The 24,990-nt window shown below is 44.4% G+C and overlaps 2 protein-coding genes across 11 annotated transcripts; both read left to right on the forward strand.

The window, feature by feature from the left end:
• The first annotated feature begins 7,671 nt into the window (after window positions 1-7,671).
• LOC109905401 (protein fosB-like) lies at window positions 7,672-16,792 on the forward strand. Of its 3 annotated transcripts, XM_031790453.1 has the most exons (6): window positions 7,672-8,226; window positions 8,447-8,625; window positions 10,123-10,461; window positions 10,690-10,797; window positions 11,178-11,537; window positions 11,692-11,757. In XM_031790453.1, the coding sequence occupies exons 1-6, from the start codon at window positions 8,163-8,165 to the stop codon at window positions 11,755-11,757; spliced, it is 1,116 nt and encodes a 371-aa protein (XP_031646313.1). In that variant the 5' UTR covers window positions 7,672-8,162. The 3 variants fall into 3 exon arrangements, with proteins under 3 accessions (XP_031646313.1, XP_031646312.1, XP_020358342.1); XM_031790452.1 differs by having other exon boundaries at window positions 7,676-8,226; window positions 11,178-16,792; XM_020502753.2 differs by having other exon boundaries at window positions 7,678-8,226; window positions 10,123-10,491; window positions 11,178-16,792.
• Window positions 16,793-17,087: 295 nt separating this feature from the next.
• On the forward strand, window positions 17,088-24,605 carry LOC109905402 (uncharacterized protein C19orf47 homolog). 8 transcript variants are annotated; one of them, XM_031790456.1, is made up of 8 exons: window positions 17,088-17,225; window positions 18,452-18,539; window positions 20,502-20,616; window positions 21,432-21,558; window positions 21,772-21,897; window positions 22,091-22,162; window positions 22,514-22,587; window positions 22,690-24,605. In XM_031790456.1, exons 1-8 carry the CDS (start codon window positions 17,207-17,209, stop codon window positions 23,212-23,214), a joined length of 1,146 nt encoding a protein of 381 aa, XP_031646316.1. In that variant the 5' UTR covers window positions 17,088-17,206; the 3' UTR covers window positions 23,215-24,605. The 8 variants fall into 8 exon arrangements, with proteins under 8 accessions (XP_031646316.1, XP_031646314.1, XP_020358348.1 ...); XM_031790454.1 differs by having other exon boundaries at window positions 17,090-17,225; window positions 22,091-22,237; XM_020502759.2 differs by having other exon boundaries at window positions 17,096-17,225; window positions 21,477-21,558; window positions 22,091-22,237.
• Window positions 24,606-24,990: the final 385 nt, after the last annotated feature.

Raw genomic sequence — 24,990 nt, forward strand, 5'->3', positions numbered from 1 at the left:
GAGGGGAGAGTATGTGTGAGGGGTAAGGAGCAGAGGGGAGAGTATGTGTGAGGGGTAAGGAGCAGAGGGGAGAGTATGTGTGAGGGTTGAGCAGGAGAGGGGAGTGTATGGGTGAGAGGGGTAAGGAGCAGAGAGGAGTGTGTGGATAAGAGGGGTGAGGAGCAGAGGGGAGTGTATGTGTGAGGGCTAAGGAGCAGAGGGGAGAGTATGTGTGAGGGCTAAGGAGCAGAGGGGAGAGTATGTGTGAGGGCTAAGGAGCAGAGGGGAGAGTATGTGTGAGGGGTAAGGAGCAGAGGGGAGAGTATGTGTGAGGGGTAAGGAGCAGAGGGGAGAGTATGTGTGAGGGGTAAGGAGCAGAGGGGAGAGTATGTGTGAGGGCTGAGCAGGAGAGGGGAGTGTATGGGTGAGAGGGCTAAGGAGCAGAGAGGAGTGTGTGGATAAGAGGGGTGAGGAGCAGAGGGGAGTGTATGTGTGAGGGGTGAGGAGCAGAGGGGAGAGTATGTGTGAGGGTTGAGCAGGAGAGGGGAGTGTATGGGTGAGAGGGCTAAGGAGCAGAGAGGAGTGTGTGGATAAGAGGGGTGAGGAGCAGAGGGGAGTGTATGTGTGAGGGCTAAGGAGCAGAGGGGAGAGTATGTGTGAGGGGTAAGGAGCAGAGGGGAGAGTATGTGTGAGGGTTGAGCAGGAGAGGGGAGTGTATGGGTGAGAGGGCTAAGGAGCCGAGAGGAGTGTGTGGATAAGAGGGGTGAGGAGCAGAGGGGAGTGTATGTGTGAGGGATGAGAAGCAGAAGGGGGTGTGTGGGTGAGAGGGGTAAGGAGCAGAGGGGAGTGTATGTGTGAGGGGTGAGGAGCAGAGGGGAGAGTATGTGTGAGGGTTGAGCAGGAGAGGGGAGTGTATGGGTGAGAGGGCTAAGGAGCAGAGAGGAGTGTGTGGATAAGAGGGGTGAGGAGCAGAGGGGAGTGTATGTGTGAGGGCTAAGGAGCAGAGGGGAGAGTATGTGTGAGGGGTAAGGAGCAGAGGGGAGAGTATGTGTGAGGGTTGAGCAGGAGAGGGGAGTGTATGGGTGAGGGGTGAGGAGCAGAGGGGAGAGTATGTGTGAGGGTTGAGCAGGAGAGGGGAGTGTATGGGTGAGAGGGCTAAGGAGCAGAGAGGAGTGTGTGGATAAGAGGGGTGAGGAGCAGAGGGGAGTGTATGTGTGAGGGCTAAGGAGCAGAGGGGAGAGTATGTGTGAGGGGTAAGGAGCAGAGGGGAGAGTATGTGTGAGGGTTGAGCAGGAGAGGGGAGTGTATGGGTGAGAGGGCTAAGGAGCCGAGAGGAGTGTGTGGATAAGAGGGGTGAGGAGCAGAGGGGAGTGTATGTGTGAGGGATGAGAAGCAGAAGGGGGTGTGTGGGTGAGAGGGGTAAGGAGCAGATGGGAGTGTGTGTGAGGGGAAGTGGGGAGTGTGTGGGTGAGATGGGTAATGACGGTGGAGATGGGGTAAGGGGAAGAAGGAAGAACATGCAGAACTCTTTGTCTTGACGTCTCTTTCTCTCCCATCCAATCTCATTTGAACTATCTTTCCTCCAATGTCTCTAAATTCTTATTTTCTCTCTCTCTCTCCCACTCACTCCCTATTTCCCTCCTTGTAAAGTGCCTTGAGAAATAGGGCATCCCTTATATAAGTAAGAAGGGGAGGAGGTAGGGGAATATGGAGATCAAGAAATAGGTTGAAACAAAGACATCAGGAGAAAATGAAATGGACGAAGAGACACGGTGAGCGAGAAAAGTGAGTGGGGGGAATAATCATTTTGGCATTCGACCCTCTCCTCCATCTCTTCCTCCCTGTCTGGCAGTTGGCCTGATGAAAATAGGCTAGGTTTGACGTGCTGTCTGAGTCACGAAGAGCTGCAGAATACTAAAACCCACTGATTGCATTTAACTTTGGGTACTCAACTCATTTGCAGTGCATGATACAATAGATCAAGCCATGCTCATTTCTGCTGACGGCTAAGGATTCACTCAGACAAAAAAAGGAAGTCAATTGAAAAAAGAAAAATTACGCAGTCGACCATTATAGACACAGGAATGTATTGACAGGCATCCCGTCTATATTTATTGTATATGCTCTTACAAAAACGTATGTTAGCAATTAAATAGATAGAACCTACAATTAGTTGTAAATAGTTGCGGCCCACTTTCTGGAAGCGAACCACACATATTTTGTCACTTTGCTCTATCAGCATTAAACACGTCACCCTCCCTAGGAAAGAGGGTGACCTTGACAATTTATTGGTAAAACGAGAGGCTGCCTGGATCTTGCTCCCTTTGGTCCCAACGTAGACTTTGATCTGATGCCATTCTTGTGTTTGTTGTGTTTTTGCTATCCATTGTAAATGTTTGTAGGCCCATGTAGCCACATTGTATCTATGATCGTATGTTATCCATTCATGGTCTTTATATGTTATAGTTATATCTGTAAATCAACCAATGAAATCAAGCCACACCCTGCCATGATTACAGACACCTGTGTGTGTCCTTTCAAAGTATATAAATTAGTGACCCGCAGTGTTTGTCATTATATCCTGATGAAGACAGCTTGTCTGTCGAAAACGTTGGATATAAAATTATTGCATCTGAGCTCCTAGAGTGTAAGGCTCTCCTTTTCTTTGTCAAGAACCTACAAGCTATCCGCAATATTAAAGCTGATCCATTTCCCCATTTTGAAAGTCATATTGTTTTTGTGAATCTCTGAGCCATGTTCTATCGATTCCCGGGGTCGCACTATACAAAACTCGTCATCCTGGCTGTATTTGTGCCTGCTTGAAGGGTGAATAGCTCGGATACACATGAAAACAGGAAATTACCCCGGTAATCAATAGAGCATCACTAAGAGATGCACAAAAACGATATAACATTCAAAATAGGTGAATATTTGCCTTAACACTTGTCTCACTCCAGCATTCAGAGTTCATTATCTACCACAAGAGAAAGTAAAAGTTAATGACCCTGGCTGTCTGTTTATTTGTCTGTCTGAACACACTGACCACAGAGCGACGCAGGAGGAGCAGAGGAAGGATAGGTCTAGTTAATCAAGTTATTTCAGTCCTAGCCCTTGCAAATCCTTTGTTTTACACTCCCTGGTCTGTGGTCCAAGTATAACACAACCCAGACAGCTGTACAGTGAGAGAGTGCAGGAAGGAGGTAGCAATATGACCTCATTCTGCTCCCAGACGTTCCAGATGTTTCCAGGCACGACTGAGTGTTTTGCGAGATACCGCCACACAGAGGTGGACAGGGGTTCCCCGTCTCCCTCCCCAGATAAACAGAGTGTGGAGACATGATACCTACTTAACTGTAGTTATGGAAGTGTGAGGTAGAGACGTTACTCTTTCCGGTACATGCCTCCGATAGTTGCAACGTTTTAATAATAGGTCAACACTAAACAGGGGGAGTGTTAAACATAGTGGTAATATATCATAGTTTGACATATGTATTAAAGCAACTGTAGCCAGAAAAAGGAGAAGTCCACAGGTTCAAAAGTTTGAGGGTCATTGTGAGCTCATAGAAGTTTCGCTCAAGCGGCCAATGGTATTCATTTCTGCTATATCCCAGTTAATATAACAAATACAAGTCATGTTTGCTTAGGCTGAGGCAATGGCCCATCTATGCTGCCAAGAAATAATTACTGGATTTGACGGACTAGGAACGGAGAGAAGGAGAGGTTGTAGGGGCAGAGTTTCTCCCTTATATCAGAAAAATACGTACTGCCATACAACTGTGTAGCCAAGAGCTAACCCCCAAAGCAAGCAATAGCCCTGTAACCTGCCTGCCTCAAAGTCCTGAACTATTCTGCAGAACTTTTGTCCCGCAAACTAAGTGAGTAGCTGCAACAGACAGAGAAGGAAAAGGTCGAGAGAGCTTTGGAGATAAAGTTAGCTATATTTCTGTGGTTAACAGGAGGGGGTGGGGGTTGTGGTGTGTTGGAGAGCAAACAAAACCAGGTCAAACTTATTTCAGTGGGGAAAGTCTGTGAGAAGGATTATGCAATGTTGTCGGGGTGAGCAGACAGAAGGGGTGTAAACAACACCATTCTGGAGTGGGACGGGCCTGGCTGTTGCCTGGTAACAAATATTTGGGTCAGGAAGACTGGGGAAAAATGCCCCGCCCCTCAAGGAAACAGGCACAGGCCTCATGTTAGCAAATTAGCAGCTTCCCGAAAATACGCAGGGACAAGCGAAACAAACCCCACTGAGGCACAAGACAGATCTACTGGTTCATTACAAATTTAGTACCTCTGGAATGCAAAATGCATGAACTCAGACACTGATAGAAAATGTAAAATCTGTGGTGTACATTGCTATACATTTGGCATTTAGGCTACCTGATATCAATGAGACGGTCTCAAATGCTTTTGGTACACTAGATACCAAAAGGAGTATACTGTAAAACTATAACATTAGGAGAATAATAAAAAGTAAACTGCATGGTGGTTCATACTGATTTGTTTTCCACGTTGCAAGTCTCTAGTGCACACAAACAGGTCATAGGCTGATCCAAGGTGTGTGTGTGTGTTTTAGAAAACCCTTTTAGACTGTTGTTATGTGTCCATAAAAGAACCGTACTAGATCGTGGGACCAGGCTAAACAGGGCGCATACAGGGCACATATGAGAAACAACTAACAAAAATGTGGGTAATTTTCTTATCAAATATATTTTGAGATGTGTAATTTATTAAGAACCGGTTTCCCTGAGTAGCTTACAATACCAATTTAGCCTCAGTCATTTGCTTAAGAAAATGGTGAATGATAGTCAAATAATATAGCCAACTATGACCTTGTGGTATAGCAGTATTCATATGTTGGATAACAATATTGTGCAATAAGTGGCAGTCAATGTCGTAAGACCTCAGTAATTTTGCAACACGTAGACTTCTAGCAGATTTTTATTCGAAACTTCTGCATGAACTTCAAAACCACCACATCTCTATAAAGCAGGAGAAATGTCCCTAACATATTTTATTGCATGAAAATGAGTATTAACAACTATTGGATGCAGATGACAACTGAATGGCTAACTTCCTAGGCAGAACAATGTACACTATTTCAATGTACACTATTTTGCAAAAATTCATTTCCTGACCAAACCAATTAGCCACGAGTAGCAACCAAGAGGAATCTCGTGAAAAGAAAGTTGGGGGACAATTTAGCTTGCTGTAGCTAGGCTAGCTAGAATGCTTGCTATGCTGCGTTGTTGTAGCTAGTATCTCCCGACGCTTCACACGACTACAAGTTAGATGTATGCATGCAAAACCATTAACGTATTTGTAAACGGAGATGGCAGGGCTATAACACAAACTTTAAAACACGCAAAATGAGCTGTTAAACGAGTGGATTCGAGGAAAAGCTACATTTCAGTCAGCCATGTTATTCCTGCCTCAACTACCGCTCTGCCCCTGTCCTGTCACTCAAGAACTGGTTACTGCGGAAACCGGTTGCCAGGCAACAAAAACAAAAAAAGACAAAAGTTCTACGTCTCTACGTCAGGCGTGTTGGAACTGTATCTCCAAGGCAACGCAACGCTGTGCAAACATGCAGCATACGTGGTGAGAAAGGGATTGTGGTGAGAAAGGGATTGTAAGCACATGGTTGGTCTGTAAAACCGATGTAGTCTTGTTTTAGCCGTTATATAACATAGACAAGTCTCGTTGATTATATATGTATGCATGCTATACACAGCTTGGCTTTTCTTGTTTATGTCTAGCTAGCCTCAGCTTGCAGTGCAGATGTGTTTATGACAAGGGAATTGCTGTTTGCAGATGCTTTGTATTTATTTAACTAGGCAAGTCAGTAAAGAACAAATTCGTATTTACAATTACGGACTAGCAACAGTGCGGCCTATGACACTGCCTTGTTCAGGGGCAGAACGACAGATGTTGACCTTGTCAGCTCGGGGATTCGATCTAACCACTAGGCTACCTGCCGCCACAGTCCACGCTAACTGTATCCCTCAATTCAACGTCCTTGTCCTTTCTTAAACAGCTTAATGGTAGTTGTGGTTGTTGTCGTTGGTAGTCAGTGCAATAAGAATGTGAAATGTAAGGTATGCTATCTCAATAATAGCCCGCCAGTCCTATCTTCTTGATAACTTCCCTGACTATGAACCTCCTTCCTCTAATATAATACAAAACTTGCTGCTCTCCTGTGTAGGTAGGTACATGTATGCGGTATTGTTATGACCTCAGAGTTTACAATGGACCATCTGTACGGATTAATCATTGCGATTGAGCACCGACAGAATACAGACCGTTCCTCATCGGTGACGTTGTAGTGCTGACTAATTGTTTTTATCCCCACTATTCCCAGTCATTTTACACACCGATGTATTCTACAACATGCCTGCCTCGGTGACATTTTACGACATTTTACCTCCCACACACACACCTCCTCCCACCTGCCATATTCCCATTGGCGTCTTTACGTAGAGAGGAGCAGGCTACAGAAAAGAAAATCAATCATGTTTATGTACAGTTCGACAGAGGATGATGTTTGCAGTGACAGCAGTGTATTTCCGTCACTACTGCCCACGATCCGTGTCGGAACGCTCTGCTTCAATCTGTTTACATATTTTCTGGTAAAACGTTTGGAGACTCTTGAATAAAGAATACCCCTTGTTGTTATTCTGGGAACTTGTGTGGGGGGAAAAAATGACAACAGAATCATTGATCAGCGACGCCCTCTGCACATTTCACACACCACGCTCATGAATAACACATAGTCTATCTTGCCATCTTCTAGATGAGTGCATAGACTCACCGTCCATAGATGAGTTGCCTGAAGATGCTCCACTCATACAAACACATGTCGGATGGAAGTCCAAAAACACTTGCTTATTGCTTCACATGCTTTGGCTCGACCTTCTCCATTTCAGTCTAAAAGACCAGCTCATAAACTAATATTGATGATATTTGATGCAACGATAAAGAACAATAAATGTATGCGTTCAAACTTGCCAGCGCGAAAAACCTGTCGAAATCCCAGCAGCAGATGATCCCGACTAGAACGAGGGATTCCACGGCCTCTTCAAGAAAGGGAACTCCCGAGGGCGTGTCCGTGAGAAAGTTTATCCGAGAGGATTTTCTCTCTCTGCCTGGTGGGTTTCCTTCCTCTTGTGAGCGATGTCAAACCAACACAATTGCGTAAGAAATCGACAATGGAATGTGTATATGTTTATAATGGCCAACCGGTCTAAATACGCCTACTTGAATAGTGCCAGCCATTCATTGATACACCTTAAGAAGTAATTTCAGTAATATCCCATTACATTGTCACTAGGCTATAGCCTACAGTATATACTAGGCTATATATCTGCTAACCTACATGCAAGATCTATATTCATTTATATATTTATTTATATCTTTAGGCCTATGCAAAGATGAATACTATATATATATATATATATATATATATATATATACGAGGCAGACAGTCTGTACATTAATAATCTTGCCTGTCTTATTCATGAACATATTCATTAGGCAATGAGCCAAACTAGCCCTCAAAGTTTTACCTGATCTGGAGCTTAACGCTACAATATTTAGGCTTTTTTACTGAGTCTAGAAAATAATTATTAGTCTACATGAGCAGACACCTCCAAAATACTAAGAACAAGTGCATTTGGATGATGATTTCATCTGCTTTTACAATACATAATTTGGCTACGTGCACACTAAAACATGTTGTTTCATTAAATTTACTATCCGAAAATGTTTACTGGTTAGAAATATTTCGTGGCTGTGTTAGTAACATTTTCTATTCTCGTCTGCTGTACCGTTTCTGTGGGAGAGGGAATCCCTAGCTAAACGTCATTACCAAGGATACCAAACAAAAACATAACCCCATAAATGGGCACGTACGTCAGCGGAACTCCGAGGCGGGACTTCGTGTCCTTTACAATGCTTCGCTCGTACTCCATGGATTCATTCATAAGACAAGACTCGCTTCTGTGGGCCGAGACTCTATATCGCTGATCAGTTTATCCATAGTGGACTTTTACATGGATCTATAATTGCACATTGGAAAAACGGACAAATGACATATTTTAGGGGACTCTGAATTGGATCAATGAGTTTTTAAAATCCGGAACGTAAGGACTGTTTCCATTGCAGCGAACTGGATTTTCTTCTTCATGCAACTTTTTTGGAAAGATACCAAGAGCATCTTACCGGAGCACAATAAGGAACACATTAACGGTAAAATACTTTCTTAACATGAATGTTAGATAATGCAGCCACACGGTTCTTATTACGTTATTTCCGATATACATGTAGGCTACACGTAAAGCAAGGTTTCCAGTTATGCATGTTTACTGTTGACCCTATCTTAGATACATGAGATTGCATTTCAATGACAGCAAACTGACAGCTGTCTCCCCTCTCTCCCCTTGCCCATGTGTGTGCGCTCGAACTGCAGGTGACGTCACACTCATTCCGGGAACTATAGGTTTTTCACTCGGCTCCTCCGGGGTAATGTTCCAAGGGTTCCCCGGTGACTTTGATACCTTCTCCCGTGGAAGTTCGTCCCCGTCTATTGAGTCTCAGTACCTTTCCTCCGTGGACTCCTTCGGGAGCCCGCCGGCCAGTGCCTCACAGGTAGGTCCAATAAGTCCAATGTCTTTACTTTGAGCAATGATTCGAGAATGGGAGCTTATGTGTCCTTTCCGCCCACTTTCCGAAAGTTTATCATTATAATATTGAGGCAATATTTCATTTGACAGATGTTTATATAATAATGCATGAAGTCTGATTTATGTTGTACATGATGATGGTGCCGTGGGCTGTATTCCAGGAATATGGGTTGAGTTTCGAATGATTTCATATGATGCTTTACAGTTCAGTAGCATTTGCAAATGCTGGTGCAGTTATACCTTGTCGCATTAGAGTTCAACCATGCAGAGTTTGGATTTATCAACCTGAGTATCATCATTATTATAAGCTTGTTATTACATAGGTTCTATGATAGGGAAAGGCAAGAACATTTCCCTTTCACGTCGCATCAACAATGCTAAAGATATGCTGCTAATGTCCTGGAAAATTACAGGGACTTGAACTTGATTGAAATAAAGGCTGCCGGCCGGCATGATCTCGGACTCATGCTTTGCCAATGCTACTAGCAACGTGTACTGTCTTTGGTGGTTGGTTTACAGCGCCCCGCGCAACGGATGACATCGTTTTGGCACTCTCCTACGTATGCACAAAAATACTCCGCCTTTGCTCGCTTCTCTCCACGCTCCCAGTTCAGGGCTTGCTGTGACGTAAATGCGTTCTATTTTGGAGTGTTACGTTGCGTTGCTAAGGGAACGCCGGGGGAGGAGGAAGGAGGAGGGGGGACTTTTTTTGAGCGAGTTGATTGGTTTAGGCGGTCTCCTCAAAGCTGCATGCCGCCTTGCCTTACACGCTTTGATATGAATATTAATGTATTCCGAGTTTACTATGGCATCACTGCTCGTCTCAGTTATAATTAAAGCAGAGAGAGACAAAGATAGATTTGGGCACCTAAATCTATTCTTGCAGTGATCTATTTATAACGTTGTTCTGCAGGGATTTTTGGGAGACTCCAACTCTCACTGGCATTCAATCATTCCATAAGAGTGACATTTCCTGATATGCTTTATTACTTATTGTAAGCTTGTATGAGCCTTCATGATGTTATTATAAGGGTTATACATGTGTTACATTTGAACACATTTAAATGGATTGTTGTTATTAAGTTAGGATCATAATGAGATCATAATAAGGGGGACATACAATGCATTTATAACAGTATCATAATGCATTATACCAGTCAGCTTCATATCCACATGGTAAATGTTTGCAATGGTGGCATTTAATTCAACGTTTGTTTATAGATGACTTGCAATTAGAATGGGTGCGTCAAACTGTGCCCTAAAGTGTGTGTCTTATGGACATCAAGTCTATGCAATCTTCTGCTGTGATATCTACCCTCTTATGTTCAAGGAAATCAACATCTAAGTTGTTCACAAAGCAATGTTTAAAGAGCAAGACACTTTGTTGTCATTGCATTGTATAGCAGCATCACATTTCTCTGTCTGTGTTCATGCCTAACCCCTCCATCTCTGTGTGTTCCAGGATTGTGTGTCTGCTGGAGGCGGGGACGGGGTAGGCAGTGGTTCTGGGGGCAGCAGTGGAGGAGTGGATATGCCAGGCTCCTTTGTGCCCACAGTCACAGCCATCACTAGCAGCCAGGACCTGCAGTGGATGGTGCAGCCAACTCTCATCTCGTCCCAGGCCTCTGGCCAAAGTGGGACCCAGTCTGTGTCCCTGGTAGACCCTTATGATCTGCCAGGGCCCAGTTATTCCTCTGGCTCAGGTTTTACTCCCACAGGCTCTGAGACCCCGGGGCAAGGCCCAGCCCCGGGCCCCATCCGCCAGTCTAGGACCCGTAGTCGCCGTGTACGAGACGAGTCTGTGAGTGACGATGGAGATGTTGGTGTGTTTGTAAGTGTGTGTGTATGCCCTGTGTGTCAATCTTTATATGTCGAATAGGTAGACAGCAAGAGTTAACACATTCACCACATTTTTTTTATGATACTGTATCTGATGAGACATCTATATATCTGTTATTCTAAGCTAGCGAGATAGAGGCAAAGACCAAGTTTGGGTTTGTTTTAATCTCTCCTTATTCTTTTCCTCCAGTTGACTCCAGAGGAGCAGGAGAAGAGGCGTGTTCGGCGCGAGAGGAACAAGCTGGCAGCCGCCAAATGCCGAAACCGCCGGCGCGAACTCACTGACCGACTGCAAGGGGTGAGCTTGGCTGGGGTTCTTACTGTCAAAATGACTTATGGTAATAATTATATACAGTGTGTTACGCTACATTACTAGGCTTATGGTAATGACTGTGTATGTGAGTAATAGGAACACAATGTTATTTAAGTGGCTGGTTATTAACAGAAGTTGAAGTGAGCAAAGATGATTATAGTGCTTGTGACAGTCTATTGTGCCTACAGTTGTTATAGTCTAATTGACCAGTCCTAGCATAGGCTATGCTATCTATTCCAAGGAGGAAACATGTTGGCCTATCTATATCTAGAAAGATAGCCATGCATCCATCTCCATAGACATAGAGGGTTAGACTATACAGCTCTTTGAATCCTATCTCTCGCCTGTCCTCCCTCCCTCCACAGGAGACCGACATCCTGGAGGAGGAGAAGTCTGAGCTGGAGGCTGAGATCTCTGAGCTGCAGAAGGAGAAGGAGCGCCTGGAGTTTGTCCTGGTGGCTCACGAGCCCAGCTGCAAGATCCCCTACCAGGAGCAGCAGGCCTCAGGCTCCACACAGCTCCAGCATCAGCCCCTACTGCCCCAACAGGCCCCCGTCTCCATCGTGGGCTTGACTGTGGAGGACACTTTCTACCTGCCTCCCGCCTACACCTCGCAGCCTTCTACTTCGCAGCATCAGCAGCAGCGACAACAGCAGCAGGTTCAACCGCAGCAGCAGGTTCATCCGCAGCAACAGGTTAATCCGCACCCGGGGATGATGCAGGAGGTAGCGTTTTCTAGTTCTTTCTATGGCTCAAGCGAGCCTGCGCCGGGTGGGCCGTGCCTGGTGGCCGACGGTGGGGGTGGTGGTCACCATGATGGCGCGGCCGCTGGCAGCTACAACCCTTCATACACATCTTCATTTGTGTTCAGCTACCCAGAGGGAGCCTGCGGGGTCAGCGCTAACCAGAGAAACAGCAGCAGCGAGCAGTCCTCTGGCTCCCTGAACTCGCCCTCGCTGCTCGCGCTCTGACTGACCGACAGAGACACACACCACGCGCGCGCGCCCCTACGCCAATCACTTATATACGGCAAAAAACAGTTGCTCATGGTAGACGAGGTCAACAACATGGATGAACATACATTATATAATGAGCCATACAAAAAAAATCGCACACATTCAGACCGAGTAAACATGACATCAAGCAAAGTTTGACCGCATAGCATTTAGTGCACACCGTTGTCCTTATGAGGAAACTAAATATAACTCATCAAGTATTTCAAGTGAATTCAAATTGAGTCCAAAACTCTGGGCTCTGAGTTGTCAGTCGATCTGTGAAAACATTCTCCGACATCATACCCAGGTTAATTCACAATGAATCTTTCAACGTCTTGTGACGTGCACGTACAGTGCACACAGTAAATAGAAAACATGCTCACCTGCGATCCCACAGGCACACTTGTCCTCCCAGTCGTTCCCTCTGTCAGTCATTCCTTTCTCACTGCTCCTGCTCTCATCTTCTTCACCCCTCCTCTTCATGCTGAATGTATTTGTGCAAGCGGAAATAGGGAAGAAGGACTTAGGTTTGGGTCTTCTTTTGTGAGGCCAGACTGCTGAGCTCTTGCTCTCCCCTCCTGCCTTCCTCATCCTCTCGGTTCCTCTTGCTTCTTCGTCGTTAGTTGTGACTTGGAAAGGGGAGGGCGTCACAGCCTCCAGCTATTTGGCTCCCTCTCTTTTTATCCTGCCGTCTTCGTCCATCTCTCCATCTTTGTTTCTCTCCTCTCTGTCTCTCTCTCTCTCTGAAGTCTTCGAACCCTGAGAGCACGCCGAGCCCTTCCAGACCCTGGGACCTTGACTGAGCGCCGGCCCACCTCACACGTCCCCCTCGTCCCCCCACATGGACACGGACGCACCCCCCCCACTGAGGAGCCCTGGAGTGTTTCGCTCAAAATAGAGCTTTAAAAAAAAACAAAGCAACAAAACAAAACATTGAAAAGACACAAAATAGGATGGACACAAATGCAAAAGGGTTGTCACTCTTTTCATTCTTCTCCTGAGCCATTGTTGGATGTTGAAACGATGGAGATGAAATGAGACTTGTGTTGCGCTGGTGAGATGAGGACGGCAGGAGAGTGAGAGAAGAGGCTTTAGCCCGAGGTAGAGGTCTAGAGGGAGAGCTGAAACTTTGGCAGAGACAACGGATGAGCCCCCTGTACTCTTAAGCCTAAATTGAATTTAAAAAACGCCCCCCCCAAACAAAAAAAATCCAGCTCTTGCCAACTGTGTGGATGGGTTACCTCTTACTGGCATAGTACCACCGCCATACTGCAAAGTCTCTTCACCCTGGGCCCACACAAATACTCATACCGTCGCTTTCAAGCATCTGAATTGTCCTCCATTCGTTACTGATACTATTGTGTACATTGTTCTTCCCCCCTCCTTTATCACCAAGTATTCTCTGTTGTCGTTGTTAAGTCTTACCTTTGACAGAGAAAATGTCATGATGAAAAGAAGAACAAAAGCATTGAGAAAGGCATGTCCTTTTGGTAAAGAGCTTTTTTGTCAGACATGAGTTTATTGGTATCAGATTGTGAACCATTATGTATTTTTTTTTTTTTTTTAAGATACTTTTAAAAGGAATATTCAACCAACCTCTGAACATTGGGATGAGCGGCCTCTCTTCCTCTCCTAGTGGGAGGTGCATTTATTGTGAGTGTATCCCACTCTGAGCCACTTGGCCCGCTTATTTCTTTCTTTTGATTTGAGGTTGACACGATGTTAGAGCACAATACAGAGTCCGGACACACAGAGGAGACGAGAGGAGGGGGTGTTTATGAGTATGTGTTCTTCATTTGCCTGTGAATTTGTTCCTTTTCATTTTCAAGTGACATTTGTTATGTTTTATGTATAAAAACAAAATCATGTTTGGCTTTGTCCTCCGCTCTTACCTGTGTTGCCGATGCCGGAAGTTTTTGTTCTTTCAGGGGAGGTTTCCCCCTTAATGTTACTATTATTATTGCATTGTGTTGTTATTTGTATTATGTTTGGCAACTTCAGAGGCATGTGCACTAATCATAAAATGTTATATGTGTCAAAAGTATACTTAAAAGCATACGCATATACATACAGAAGATATGTATATTGAAGTGTATGTACAATGATTGTAAAGTATGAATGTTTGAAAATATAAAAATGGGATATTTTTGTCAATGAAGAAACAGAGGTGGTTTTTGAGGCTGGTTTTAAAATGGATATTTTTCTAAAAGAACAAACAATTATAATAAATGACCGTACTTAACCATTCCCTCAATATGACGCACATTATCACTGCCTGTGCTCATATGTTTTATATATAAAGCACATTATTCAGGATAACTATATCTAACACGTGATACTGCATGTACTGCGGCTCGTCAGTATGATGAGATTATTGAGGTGGTACTATTGCCTTTTTGCTTTCACATCTGCCTGTTTGTTTTCCTCTGCGAGGTCAGTCCCAATGCCTACACCACCAAAGCTTAATGCCACCACTTAGTCCCCTTCGGACCCAAAATGAGGAAACTTAATATGAATTGAATGTCAAAATACATATTAAAGTATTAATGATGCAAATCATTTTTAATTGAATGTTTTTGTTGAGAAGTCTGTTAGAGTCTAGTGTGCATTCTTGTTCAATAAAGTAGTTATCATGCGATTCAAATCGACAGACATTTCTGGAGAGCTTTTTGAGAGTTGCTCTCTTTAAAATATTCACCTCCATAGTAGTTATTGTTGAAATATCAATGGAGGTGTGATAGAGAAAAAAAAATATGTTTGGCTTATCATTAGACGGGCTAAAGTCTTCAAAAGAGGGCCCCTCCAAAATAACTAACGTGCCAGGCTTCAACTGGTAAGACAAGGGACAGGCCTCGTATGCCCTTTTTGAATGGCGAACGTCATTGCCTTTTCATTTCCTTCCATGAACCTACCATGGCATTGTTGATGATGTGTGAAAGGGTTTTTATGCTGATAGATGGCACGTGAATGGAACGGTTTTGTGCCGCTACCTGTAGTACATCAGATGAACTTAGAAACTGTACCGCAAGCCTTCATTCACATAGCCCTGTACATCCTGTTCTGGCAGGGTCACTTACAACAAGTCTTATCAGTGATAAGGTCCATGGGTCCTATTCCATCAACAGCAGCTCACAGAGTCTCCAGAGTTGGACAAAAACAACAATGCCGTGGTTCTTTCACTGAACGAGAGCATGCTTTGAATATTCATGCCGACGATATTCTTCTTATTTCACACCCTAAACAGGTGTCGCATTGATTTCTTGAATCCCAACCGTGCATTCTCTCAGAGAACGTTATGTCATTTTTGTCTGAGCCTGGAAACCCGGTTAGGAAGAAGAATACGCACTTATGTCAGCACTGGACAGATCAGGAAATGAGGTCCAGTTCACATAAGACTCGTTTTCTAATCTGTACCATCTAAGGTCTCCGTTATATAGACCCCACACACACACAGACAGAGAGAGTGTCTGTCCGCACTGCAGATGCTTGCTCACTGTCAAACCCCCCCTTCTCTTCTACCCTTCTCTCATCTCCGGAAATGGCATTTTCTGCAGTGTCCAGGCTGGTGGCCAATACTGCCTTCACACCACCTCCCTCGTGTGATTTGTTTATTCACACCGTCACTGGAGGCCTACAGACAGAGGCAGAGAGAGACCGAAAGGTAAAGACGAGACATAGAGAGAGGAGGATGAGGGAGAGAACTGAGAGGATTAAGTCATTTTGGACGTTCCTTTCCTAACAATCCAAGTAGAGATGGGCCATGGACACGTAGAAATTATGACATAAACTCAGTAACTTTGTCGCATCAGTGAACCTGCCTTCATACAAATACCTGATATAAGACTGACTGGAACAGACAAGAGGTCTTTGACCATTTTTGTGAACGACAAACGATTTGTTTTCCCCATGGGTTGCAAACGTACGATGTTATGTACTGAAATGGAGACTCTTGAGATGCAGTCATATCGCCGGAGGTAGACATGTAGCAAATCATCTGAAGAACTTCATTTACGCAGTGCCAGAAGTCTTCTGGCACTCTCTTTCTGCTACGCTATGTGTCCAGTGTGACCATGTATTGCTGTGATTTTCAACCCTTGTTATAAACTGTACCGCAAGCTTTCATTCACATAGCCCTGTATCTATGTTTGGGCCAAGAGGTCTTGACCTAATTGAGTGGAGGTTGAGGGGTGGACCTTGATTATAAATATATGAATCTTAAAGAAATATTTCAAAACACTCCATTTCTTAGCATTTTCCTTTGATGCCTTATTTCTGTCATTTCCTTCAATAGAACCTTCGTCTTTTCCTCGAATGCCTTCTCTTGAAAAAAAATAATAATCAGACTGTATATGTAAACATATGTTTGTCTTTTTCTGTGAAGCAACGGTTGCATTGTTGTGATCAGGCAGTGACCAATGAAAATGGACTCAGAAATGTATACTCGAGACATTGAGACCATTTGTAACAGCTGAGGCCCTAAACTAAATGGGTTTTATTGGAGGATATTGAGAGGGTGCTGCATCAGTGGTACAAACACTTTTACTCAACTGATCGATATAATGATGGTGCTTTGATAACTACACACTTGTCCTTGTCCAATGCATAAAATAAGTATAATAATTGATGAAATGTAATACTCAATAGCCTTCTCTTGCTTCTGTTTCTGAATGAATCAATTTAACCTCTGATTATATTATACAGTACTGTCGATCTTTTTCAAATGGACCAGATGTTATGACAGTCCACCGGTCATATTTCTTTCTCTCGCTCTCCCTTTTTCTCTCTCTCTCTATGTCCACCCCATTCTAACTCCTTTCCTCCATTCTCTCTTATTTTACTTGAGGGGGGGGGGGCTTTACTCATCGTTGTTGTTGATAGACTGTGAAAGCTGAGGGAACGATCCCCTCCATAACTGTTTATATTACGTTCCAAATCTTTATTGTCGAAAATGGCATTCAATAAACAGCAACATATTGTTAAGGTTATTTGTTGTGTGTGTGTGTGTGTGTGTGTGTGTGTGTCCCAGTGGAGGCTGGTGGGAGGAGCTATAAGAGGATGGGCTAATTGTAGAGGCTGCAATGGTATAGATGGAACAGAGTCAAACGTGGTTTCCACATGTTTGATCTGTTTGTTACGGTTCCATTTATTCCATTCCAGTCCTTAAAATGAGTCCGTACTAAAGTTCCTCCCACCAGACTCCACCGGTGTGGCCCCATTCCTCACCTCTATCAGAAAATGTCACGTCACTGAAATGTCTCCAAAAAATGAACGACAATTTATGGCAGTAGATTGAAGGCTTACACTGCACTCTGGTGGTGAAAATATGCCACTTCAGAAACGCAACGGAAATTACGTCACGAACGGAGCTGTCTCCTGGATGCAGCTGTTCTTCTGTAAACATGGCGTCCGTAACAACAGGTGAGTGATATAAAAGGGCCCAGATAATGTAGAAGATAGCTTAAAAAGACTCCACAAATATTTAATTGTTATCAATTATTCTTAGAATAGTGATGAAGGATATTTATTTTTCGGAATGTAGAGAAACTGGTGTCTGTGTCTAGCTAGCATAGTGTGTAGGTCTCAAGTGCCGACTAGAATGTAGTAGCTAACGTTAGCCGTTTAGCTAGCTAGATAACGTTAGCTATTCAAAATTCTTGTTTGTGGTTAAAACATTTTTTTACCACAAACAAAAGTGGGACTGATGAGTAGTTTATCATTGGCACCACCGAGTTGACTGATAGGTACGAAGTTAAAGTCAATCTAGCTCACATTTTCATTCACATGAACGTTAGCTACTGTTAAATTGGCTACCTAGCAAGTCAACTAGTAGCTAGTTAGCTAGTCCACAACTACACATGTATCGTTCTAACATTAGCGTGATGGAGGAGAGGTAGATCACTAGTCTAACAACGTTACCGAAAGGTCGCCTGGTTTCATTATCATACGTTTCGTGCAGGCCATCGTGAAATTAATCCTAGACAGAACGGTTGGTTAATTAGTTTAGTTAGCAAGTTATGTTATGTTCGCGACGAGTAGCCCACTCACTGCAACCAAGGCCCTTTAGCTAATGTTGGGACTGACTTTAGCTGCCTGTTATCGCCCTCTAGTTAGCTAACCAGAGACCACTCAGTTTAATTAAAAAACTATGTTGTTTTGCCTGATACTGTAAAATGAAGTCCTTTACACCTCACTGATCCGCTTTGACGGCAACATTATCGTTCTGGTGGAAACACTGGCAATATCAAATGTGTCTATGAACCCCAGTGGAATATCGCTGTCACCACAAGGCGATCCATCATGGTTTTACAAATAACACCTAGCTGGCTGGTCGAGCATGTGCTGTCTGACTTCAGCATGCTGTCCTGTCACCAGGGTTTCCACTTGGAATGTTCCATTGGAGCTCACTACTATATGGATATAGCCAAATCAGATGGCTTTGAATTTTAGCGTTGAAGGTCAGTAAGTTATGGCTTTTAGTATTGCCAGTGAAAAATAGGTTTGTCAAAATACGTTTTAAGATCATCACTTTTGTACAAGTATCTTTTAAGAGCTATATTAAAAACACTAAAGAAATTCAAGTCAAGGTGTTTGTTTTTAATCAGCTACTTGAGCGGGTTTTAACGCTCCTCCCTCTGTCTTTTCAGCCACCTCGGAGTGGATCCAGTTCTTCAAAGATGCTGGGATACCTGCTGGTCTGGCTGTCAACTATGCCGTGTCTTTTGTGGACAACAGGTAATTAAGGCTGTCTTCACTCGCGATAGTATTAACTGGTATATGACTCCTTGCCGTTCCTCAAGTTATAACTCGTTAGTTGCTTAATGGACCCTGGCAATCTGTGTGAAATGTTAACTAGCTATGGAACTAATGTTTTCCCTCTACAATATGTGGTTCATTTTCAGAATGAGAGAATTAGGTGAAAATGAGGCAATTGTTTTAAACAAGTAGATTCAGGGATCAAGTGTAGCTGGAGCTGGGCCTGGCTTATGTCAATAGCTGTGAAAAACACCACACACTTTCTCTCTTTCAATACAGTGGATAAAAAGGGGTATGCCAGGTGTACTCTGGCTGAAATTATGCCAACTCACCATGTCGCTGAATCAGTGGGAGCCCTGAGCTCGTTCCCCGGCAACAATACGGTCCCATCTAGGGGTGATGGGAGACAGTGACACCCTTGTTCCTCATGTCCAGTCTACTCCGTAATTTGTTTTTTTGTTGCCGTCATTGCGGAAAACCCCGCTTCACAGAGATAGGATGTTGGAAATGGAATCAACGTTTTCAATGCTTTTGTCGATGTCAGGATATTCAGCTTTGATTGTAAATCCAGAAGGTCGGCAGAGATGAAGTTCTCTCAAACATACTTTTAAGGCCACCGTCATTTGCAACCTCAAGGAGTTGATCTTCTTCCTGCACAGACATGGACGATTCACCTGGTACATTCACAAATGGGTCGCGGATCCATTCCTTCGCATTTCGTGGGTCTTTTGGTGGTTGGGTAGTAACGCTCGAACTCCATTGACAGCGAAACTGGGGGATCGCGCACCAGCTGGGAGAAAGACTGCCCAGTCTGTCTCTCCCTAAATCCCCGCTCATTTTTGGAACATGTCAAATATGCCCCTGTCCACTCGCCTTCCCCACAGTTCCAGTTTGGCTTTGAATGCAGCCACGCTATCTGCCAACTTAAAGACAGTTGTCATTCTCCCCCGGAAGTGACAGATTGAGTTCGTTGAGCAGGTTAAATATGTCGCACGGGTAAGCGAGTTTTGCGGCCCATTCCTCGTCATTGAAATGTGCTGCCAGTGGCGACTTTTTTTTTCCTGAAAGAATTCTCTGCAGCGGCTCTCGTAACTCAAACATTGGCAGGCGATCTCTCCCTGGATAGCCTATATCCACAAACTACGCACAGAGGGGACTGCGAGTCACCTGTCGCAATAAAGCCATATTTTAGGTAGGACATCATATTTTCTATTGAATGAGGCTTCTTTTTTTTTGCTGTCTCTGCTTTCTCGACATCGTCGTTGGGCCTTTTATTTTCCTTAGCCCTTCCGAAGATCTCGACGTTTGCTTGTTTTTTATTCACGTCAACTTAGGTAGTTGGTGAGCAACACAGCTCACGCAGACGGCGATGGGCGCTCGCGTTACTCAAGTTCAGAATCTGTAAACTGATGTGGGCGTGACAGATATTAGAGCGGTGAGAAAAGGACCAACAGACTGCGCCAAGTTCAATGTAATTACTGCACAAATAGCCTCTAATTATATATAATAATAATTTTATTTTACAGATAATTTTTTGGGGGGGTATATATATACATTATAATGAATGATCCTTTCCGTGCGTGGGGCCGGTGGTTGGGAACCGCTGATGTAGATCATATTCTTTGTTGTTTGCTTTTGTTAAAAGCTGTATTTCCCCCTTAGGAGAGTTTAAAAAAAAAAAAAAAAAAATTCGTGTTTCAGTGCAAAAAGAAAGTGTCACCTTTTTGGGCACTCGCCAGTTTGCATCCCTGGAAAAAGTATGTACTGGATAAGAGCGTCTGCTAAATGACTAAAATGTAAATGTAAACAATTTGGTATCGAAGTCGTGAATCATTTCCATTAATTTCGAATAAATTCTCGTCCATTCTTCTATTAGTAGGAATTAAATATCTATTTTCTCTCGCAATCCCACCTCCTTCTCTCTCACCCTCTCTTCTGCAGGGTCCAGAAGAACATGCTGATGGACCTCAGTAAGGAGATCATGATGGACCTGGGCATCACTGTCATCGGTGACATTATTGCCATCCTCAAACACGCCAAACAGGTCTACCGACAGGTAAAGGAGAAGGCTTGTGTAGATCATGTTCAACCAGTCTATCGTGATCGACAGGATGGTAGACCACCGGTCTAGAGAAATGATGGCCGGAAAGATACAATCACTGACCTGTTGCATCATTCATTTCACCCTCAAAACCAATTCTTCCTTTGGCTGCCTCTCCTTCCAGTTCTCTGCTGCCAATGACTGGAAGGAACTACAAACATCTCTGAAACTGGAAACACTTATCTCCCTCACTAGCTTTAAGCACCAGCTGTCAGAGCAGCTCACAGATTACTGCACCTGTACATAGCCCATCTATAATTTAGCCCAAACAACTTCCTCTTCCCCTACTGTATTTATATATTTATTTTGCTCCTTTGCACCCCATTATTTCTATTTCTACTTCGCACATTTTTCGACTGCAAATCTACCATTCCAGTGTTTTACTTGCTATATTGTATTTACTTCGCCACCACAGCCTTTTTTTTGCCTTTACCTCCCTTATCTCACCTCATTTGCTCACATTGTATATAGACTTATTTTTCTACTGTATTATTGACTGTATGTTTGTTTTACTCCATGTGTAACTCTGTGTTGTTATATGTGTCGAACTGCTTTGCTTTATCTTGGCCAGGTCGCAATTGTAAATGAGAACTTGTTCTCAACTTGCCTACCTGGTTAAATAAAGGTGAAATAAATAAATAAATACAATTTAAAGAGCTTTTCGGGCACATGTTGGGAGCACTTCCTCCAATGCAGCACTACAAGTCATGCGATAGAGATATGGTGTTTTGCCAGAAGACTTGCTGATTTTAATGCTGTTCTGACAGCAGTTACTCCAATACTGCCTCTCTCCCACCTCCCCTTCCTGTCTCCAGGACATGTGCAAAATGGCCACACAGGCCATAACCTCAGGACAGTCCAGCGTTCAGACCGAACTCCGAAGAACTGCCAACACCCGTGAGTATTTTGGTTCAACACAATGAACCGTTATGAATTTCATACCAGTGATTTGCCTTTTATGTATCGCCTTTTTCAACGTGCTTAACAGTGTAGGACGATAAGTCGCCCCTTCCACCGCCAATGAGTAGCGTCACCCTCTTGGGTAATGCACGGGAGCCATTCTGGCCAGAATCCTCACCATATGTTTCTAATCCTCCTGTTTCTCTGCAGCCGCCACACGTATGATTGCCAACGCCTTGAGCCGCGACTCACCGCCAAACACACCAGCCCATCACCCTGACAACCGGGCAATCTCTGTGACAGTGTCCAACAAACAGGCCAAAGGTGGCAAAGCAGGTAGCTACCCCCCTTTTCCACCCTCTGTGTGGACTGGCCTTCTCACTCTATCTGCCGTAGCTAGAGGCAAAATCTCCCTCGCAAAGATGTCACACTTGACTCTCTCTGTTCCCATCCCACAATATCTCATTCTTTTTCTTCTCTACCTCTTTCCACCTCCTCTCTCTCGCCATCCTATCTCACTTTTTGCCAGTGCTGAGCCGGCCTGCTGACGAGGGGAACGGTCTGCCGGTGAAGCGTCGGCGCGTGACTGCAGAGATGGAAGGCAAGTACATCATCAACATGCCCAAAGGCACCACGGCACGCACCGCCCGAATCCTGGCCCAGCAGGTCAAGAAAGGTAGGGCCTCACCTTCTGGCCACGGTGAACCAAGGAAACTAATCATTCAACGCCCTTTAATGCTCATCCCACTAACATTATGGTCTGACGCATCGAAAGGAAATGGGTCTTGGAATGTCTTTATCTCTTACCATGATAAAGATGACCCCTATCCCTCACTAGAACCCCCCCCACACACACACACACACACACACACACACACCATCCCACTCTTTCAATTTCTGTGTTTGACAGTATATTTATCTTTTTAACTCTGTTTCTCTTACCTATAAAAAGGGAGCAAGCGGATGTCTGTGTTTGAGCGACTGGGAGCCGAGTCCAAGGCAGATACCACCACGGGCAGCAGCAAGGTGAGCCCTCACTTTTGACACGTTACATGTGTGTCTGTGTGACTGACGTTGAAAGTTAGTCAGGGCATGGCCTCTCTGCTCTCATGGCCCGTCTCTCTCCAGGCCACGGGTGTTTTCAGTCGTCTGGGCCGAGCAGACGGCGCGGAGGAGGAGCAGGGAACTGCAGGAAGGGTTGATGTAGACGGAGTGGAAGAGGAGGAGGAGGAGGATGATAGTGACGGAGAGGGTTCGGTCCTACAGTACGCTGGTGTCCTCAAGCGACTCCCACCCTCCCAGAAGAAAGAGCCTGTGGCCCCCAAGCTGGCCCCCACCACCCTCCGCCGCCTGGGAGGGAAATTCAAACTCCCCCCCACTGATTCTCCCTCTTCCTCTTCGTCCCCCGATGGCCTCCCCCCTGCCAAGCTCAGCGTGCTTCAGAGACTGGGCAAGCCCCCTGCCTCCCCACCGCCTGCCGACACCCAGGACAGCCGGGTGACCAGCACCAGAAATAAGGCCCGGCCAGGCCTGGCCCTGGCAAGCCCCAAGGTCAGCAGCAGCACCAGGGCTGGAGGAGGAGAGAGTTTTGGTGCTCAGATGGACGTAGGGTCAGTCAATGTCTTTAAGAGACTAGGCAGCAGGAGGACCTAACACATATCAGGTCATGTCTAGACTTAAACCGTACCTTTTTATTATTTGGTATTATTCCCCTTACGTGTTGGAGTACTGCAATCGGCCTGGGTGAATGAACATTTTTGATGTTTCATCAGGTTTTGAAAGGTAAGTTTAGTTTCTATAGGCATAAATTTGACCCATCCGAGCTAACTACATTTTTAGGTTAGACACATTTTCTCCACGCTGCTGTTCCTCTGCCAAACAAGGAGATTAAACCTTCTGTACCCATCTCCAGCTTTTAGTTGTATTGTTTTATACTATTGTTATGGCATGGAACCAACACTGGCCTCTTGACCTCATATGCCTCCAGTTGGGGATGCCATCCGTTACCCCCCCCCCCCGGGAAGGCTAGTTATTGTGACGTGTTGATAACATCACATAAAGAGCTAACCAGGGTACCAACAGAGACCTGTTTGTGCTAACATTCCACTCCTTGTCATGCTATGTTTGTTATGTGAGGGGTGGAATGTTAGCACAAAACAGGTCTGTATTGTAGGCTTTTACGGAGAGCTGCTTCTAGTGAAGCTGGCTAAGTGACACAATGGATTGTTGGAATGCACGATGTAACGTTATTCCCCATATCACGTAAGCACTCACCTCACTTGGGCCGTGATGACCTGGTACAGGAGAAGTACAGTCCACTGCTAAGACTTTAATGCTGTAACTCTGGCCCTAGACTGGACAGCAGCAACTGGCAAACAGCACATCAATGAACCTCTCAACCCACAAGCAAGAGCATCTCATCACCTCATTTTATATGAACTGTATCTGTAGAAATGTGTAAATGCATATTGCTTGATGATGCCTACCTTTTTTGAAGGCTCCACCGCCACATTGATCCTCTGGTTGTGTACAGCCATCTGCTTGAAAGCCAAGAGATTCTGAGTTGTCTGTTCACGGAAGAGGAAGTTGCCCACCCTTGACCTGGAAGTAGATTTTATTGTGAGTCCGGGGCTTATTCAGTACGTAGAAATGTAACGTATAGAGCTCACATGATGCTTTAGTTGACTAACAAGAGAAGCATGTTAGTTCTGCACCATACCCTTTCTATCTAAATGTGTAATGTGCTTTCCTCTATAAGCCCCTGGTTTGTCATAATTCAGCATGGTATAGGAACTGATATGTAATGTCCCCTTGATATCGATGCAATACTTAGCAGGTGTTCACCCAACTCAATGTCATTTTGAGATGGTGTTTTATTTATTTTTTATTAAACACCGGAACTTTGCTACACTGTATATATATATATTTTGAAAATCATGACAAAGAAAAAACATCCAAGTTTTTATTGTTTTTAAGATGTAATGGAACAAGGCACCCTGCCTGTGAAAGTGATCTTGAAGATAAACAAGAAAATGTCGGAAAAAGTCTTGCCTGATTTATTTTCATTCCGTCTTTGAGCTAGCTACTCCAGCCGTCCCGCCCCCCAGGATTTCAGTCCTACAGGGTGCTCTTGAACTTTGGACCTTTCTCTTTTAATGAGATACCCTATCATTGAAAATGCAGGTGTGAGACCAGAGTCAATATTTGGCTTCTCGGTGGAATAGACATTGAGCTGATCATTTATCGAGGAGTTCAATAATATGTCTGGGAGTGTTGTGTGTTTGTCTGAAGGAATGGTGTGTGTTTGTCTGGGAGAGTTGTGTGTTTGTCTGAAGGAGTGGTGTGTGTTTGTCTGGGAGTGTTGTGTGTTTGTCTGAAGGAGTGTTGTGTGTTTGTCTGGGAGTGTTGTGTGTTTGTCTGGGAGTGTTG

Source organism: Oncorhynchus kisutch, linkage group LG15, assembly GCF_002021735.2.
Source record: "Oncorhynchus kisutch isolate 150728-3 linkage group LG15, Okis_V2, whole genome shotgun sequence".
Lineage (NCBI taxonomy): Eukaryota > Metazoa > Chordata > Actinopteri > Salmoniformes > Salmonidae > Oncorhynchus > Oncorhynchus kisutch.

Bases quoted from the DNA above. Each gene is read 5' to 3' on its own strand.
- LOC109905401 (XM_020502753.2), top strand. From the start codon at position 8,163: ATGCAACTTTTTTGGAAAGATACCAAGAGCATCTTACCGGAGCACAAT. The intron at 8,626-10,122 runs GTAGGTCCAATA...TGTGTGTTCCAG, and splicing joins CGCCGGCCAGTGCCTCACAG to GATTGTGTGTCTGCTGGAGG. The intron at 10,798-11,177 runs GTGAGCTTGGCT...CTCCCTCCACAG, and splicing joins TCACTGACCGACTGCAAGGG to GAGACCGACATCCTGGAGGA.
- LOC109905402 (XM_020502756.2), top strand. From the start codon at position 18,238: ATGGCTTTGAATTTTAGCGTTGAAG. The intron at 18,263-18,451 runs GTCAGTAAGTTA...CTGTCTTTTCAG, and splicing joins TTTGAATTTTAGCGTTGAAG to CCACCTCGGAGTGGATCCAG. The intron at 18,540-20,501 runs GTAATTAAGGCT...TCTCTTCTGCAG, and splicing joins GTGTCTTTTGTGGACAACAG to GGTCCAGAAGAACATGCTGA.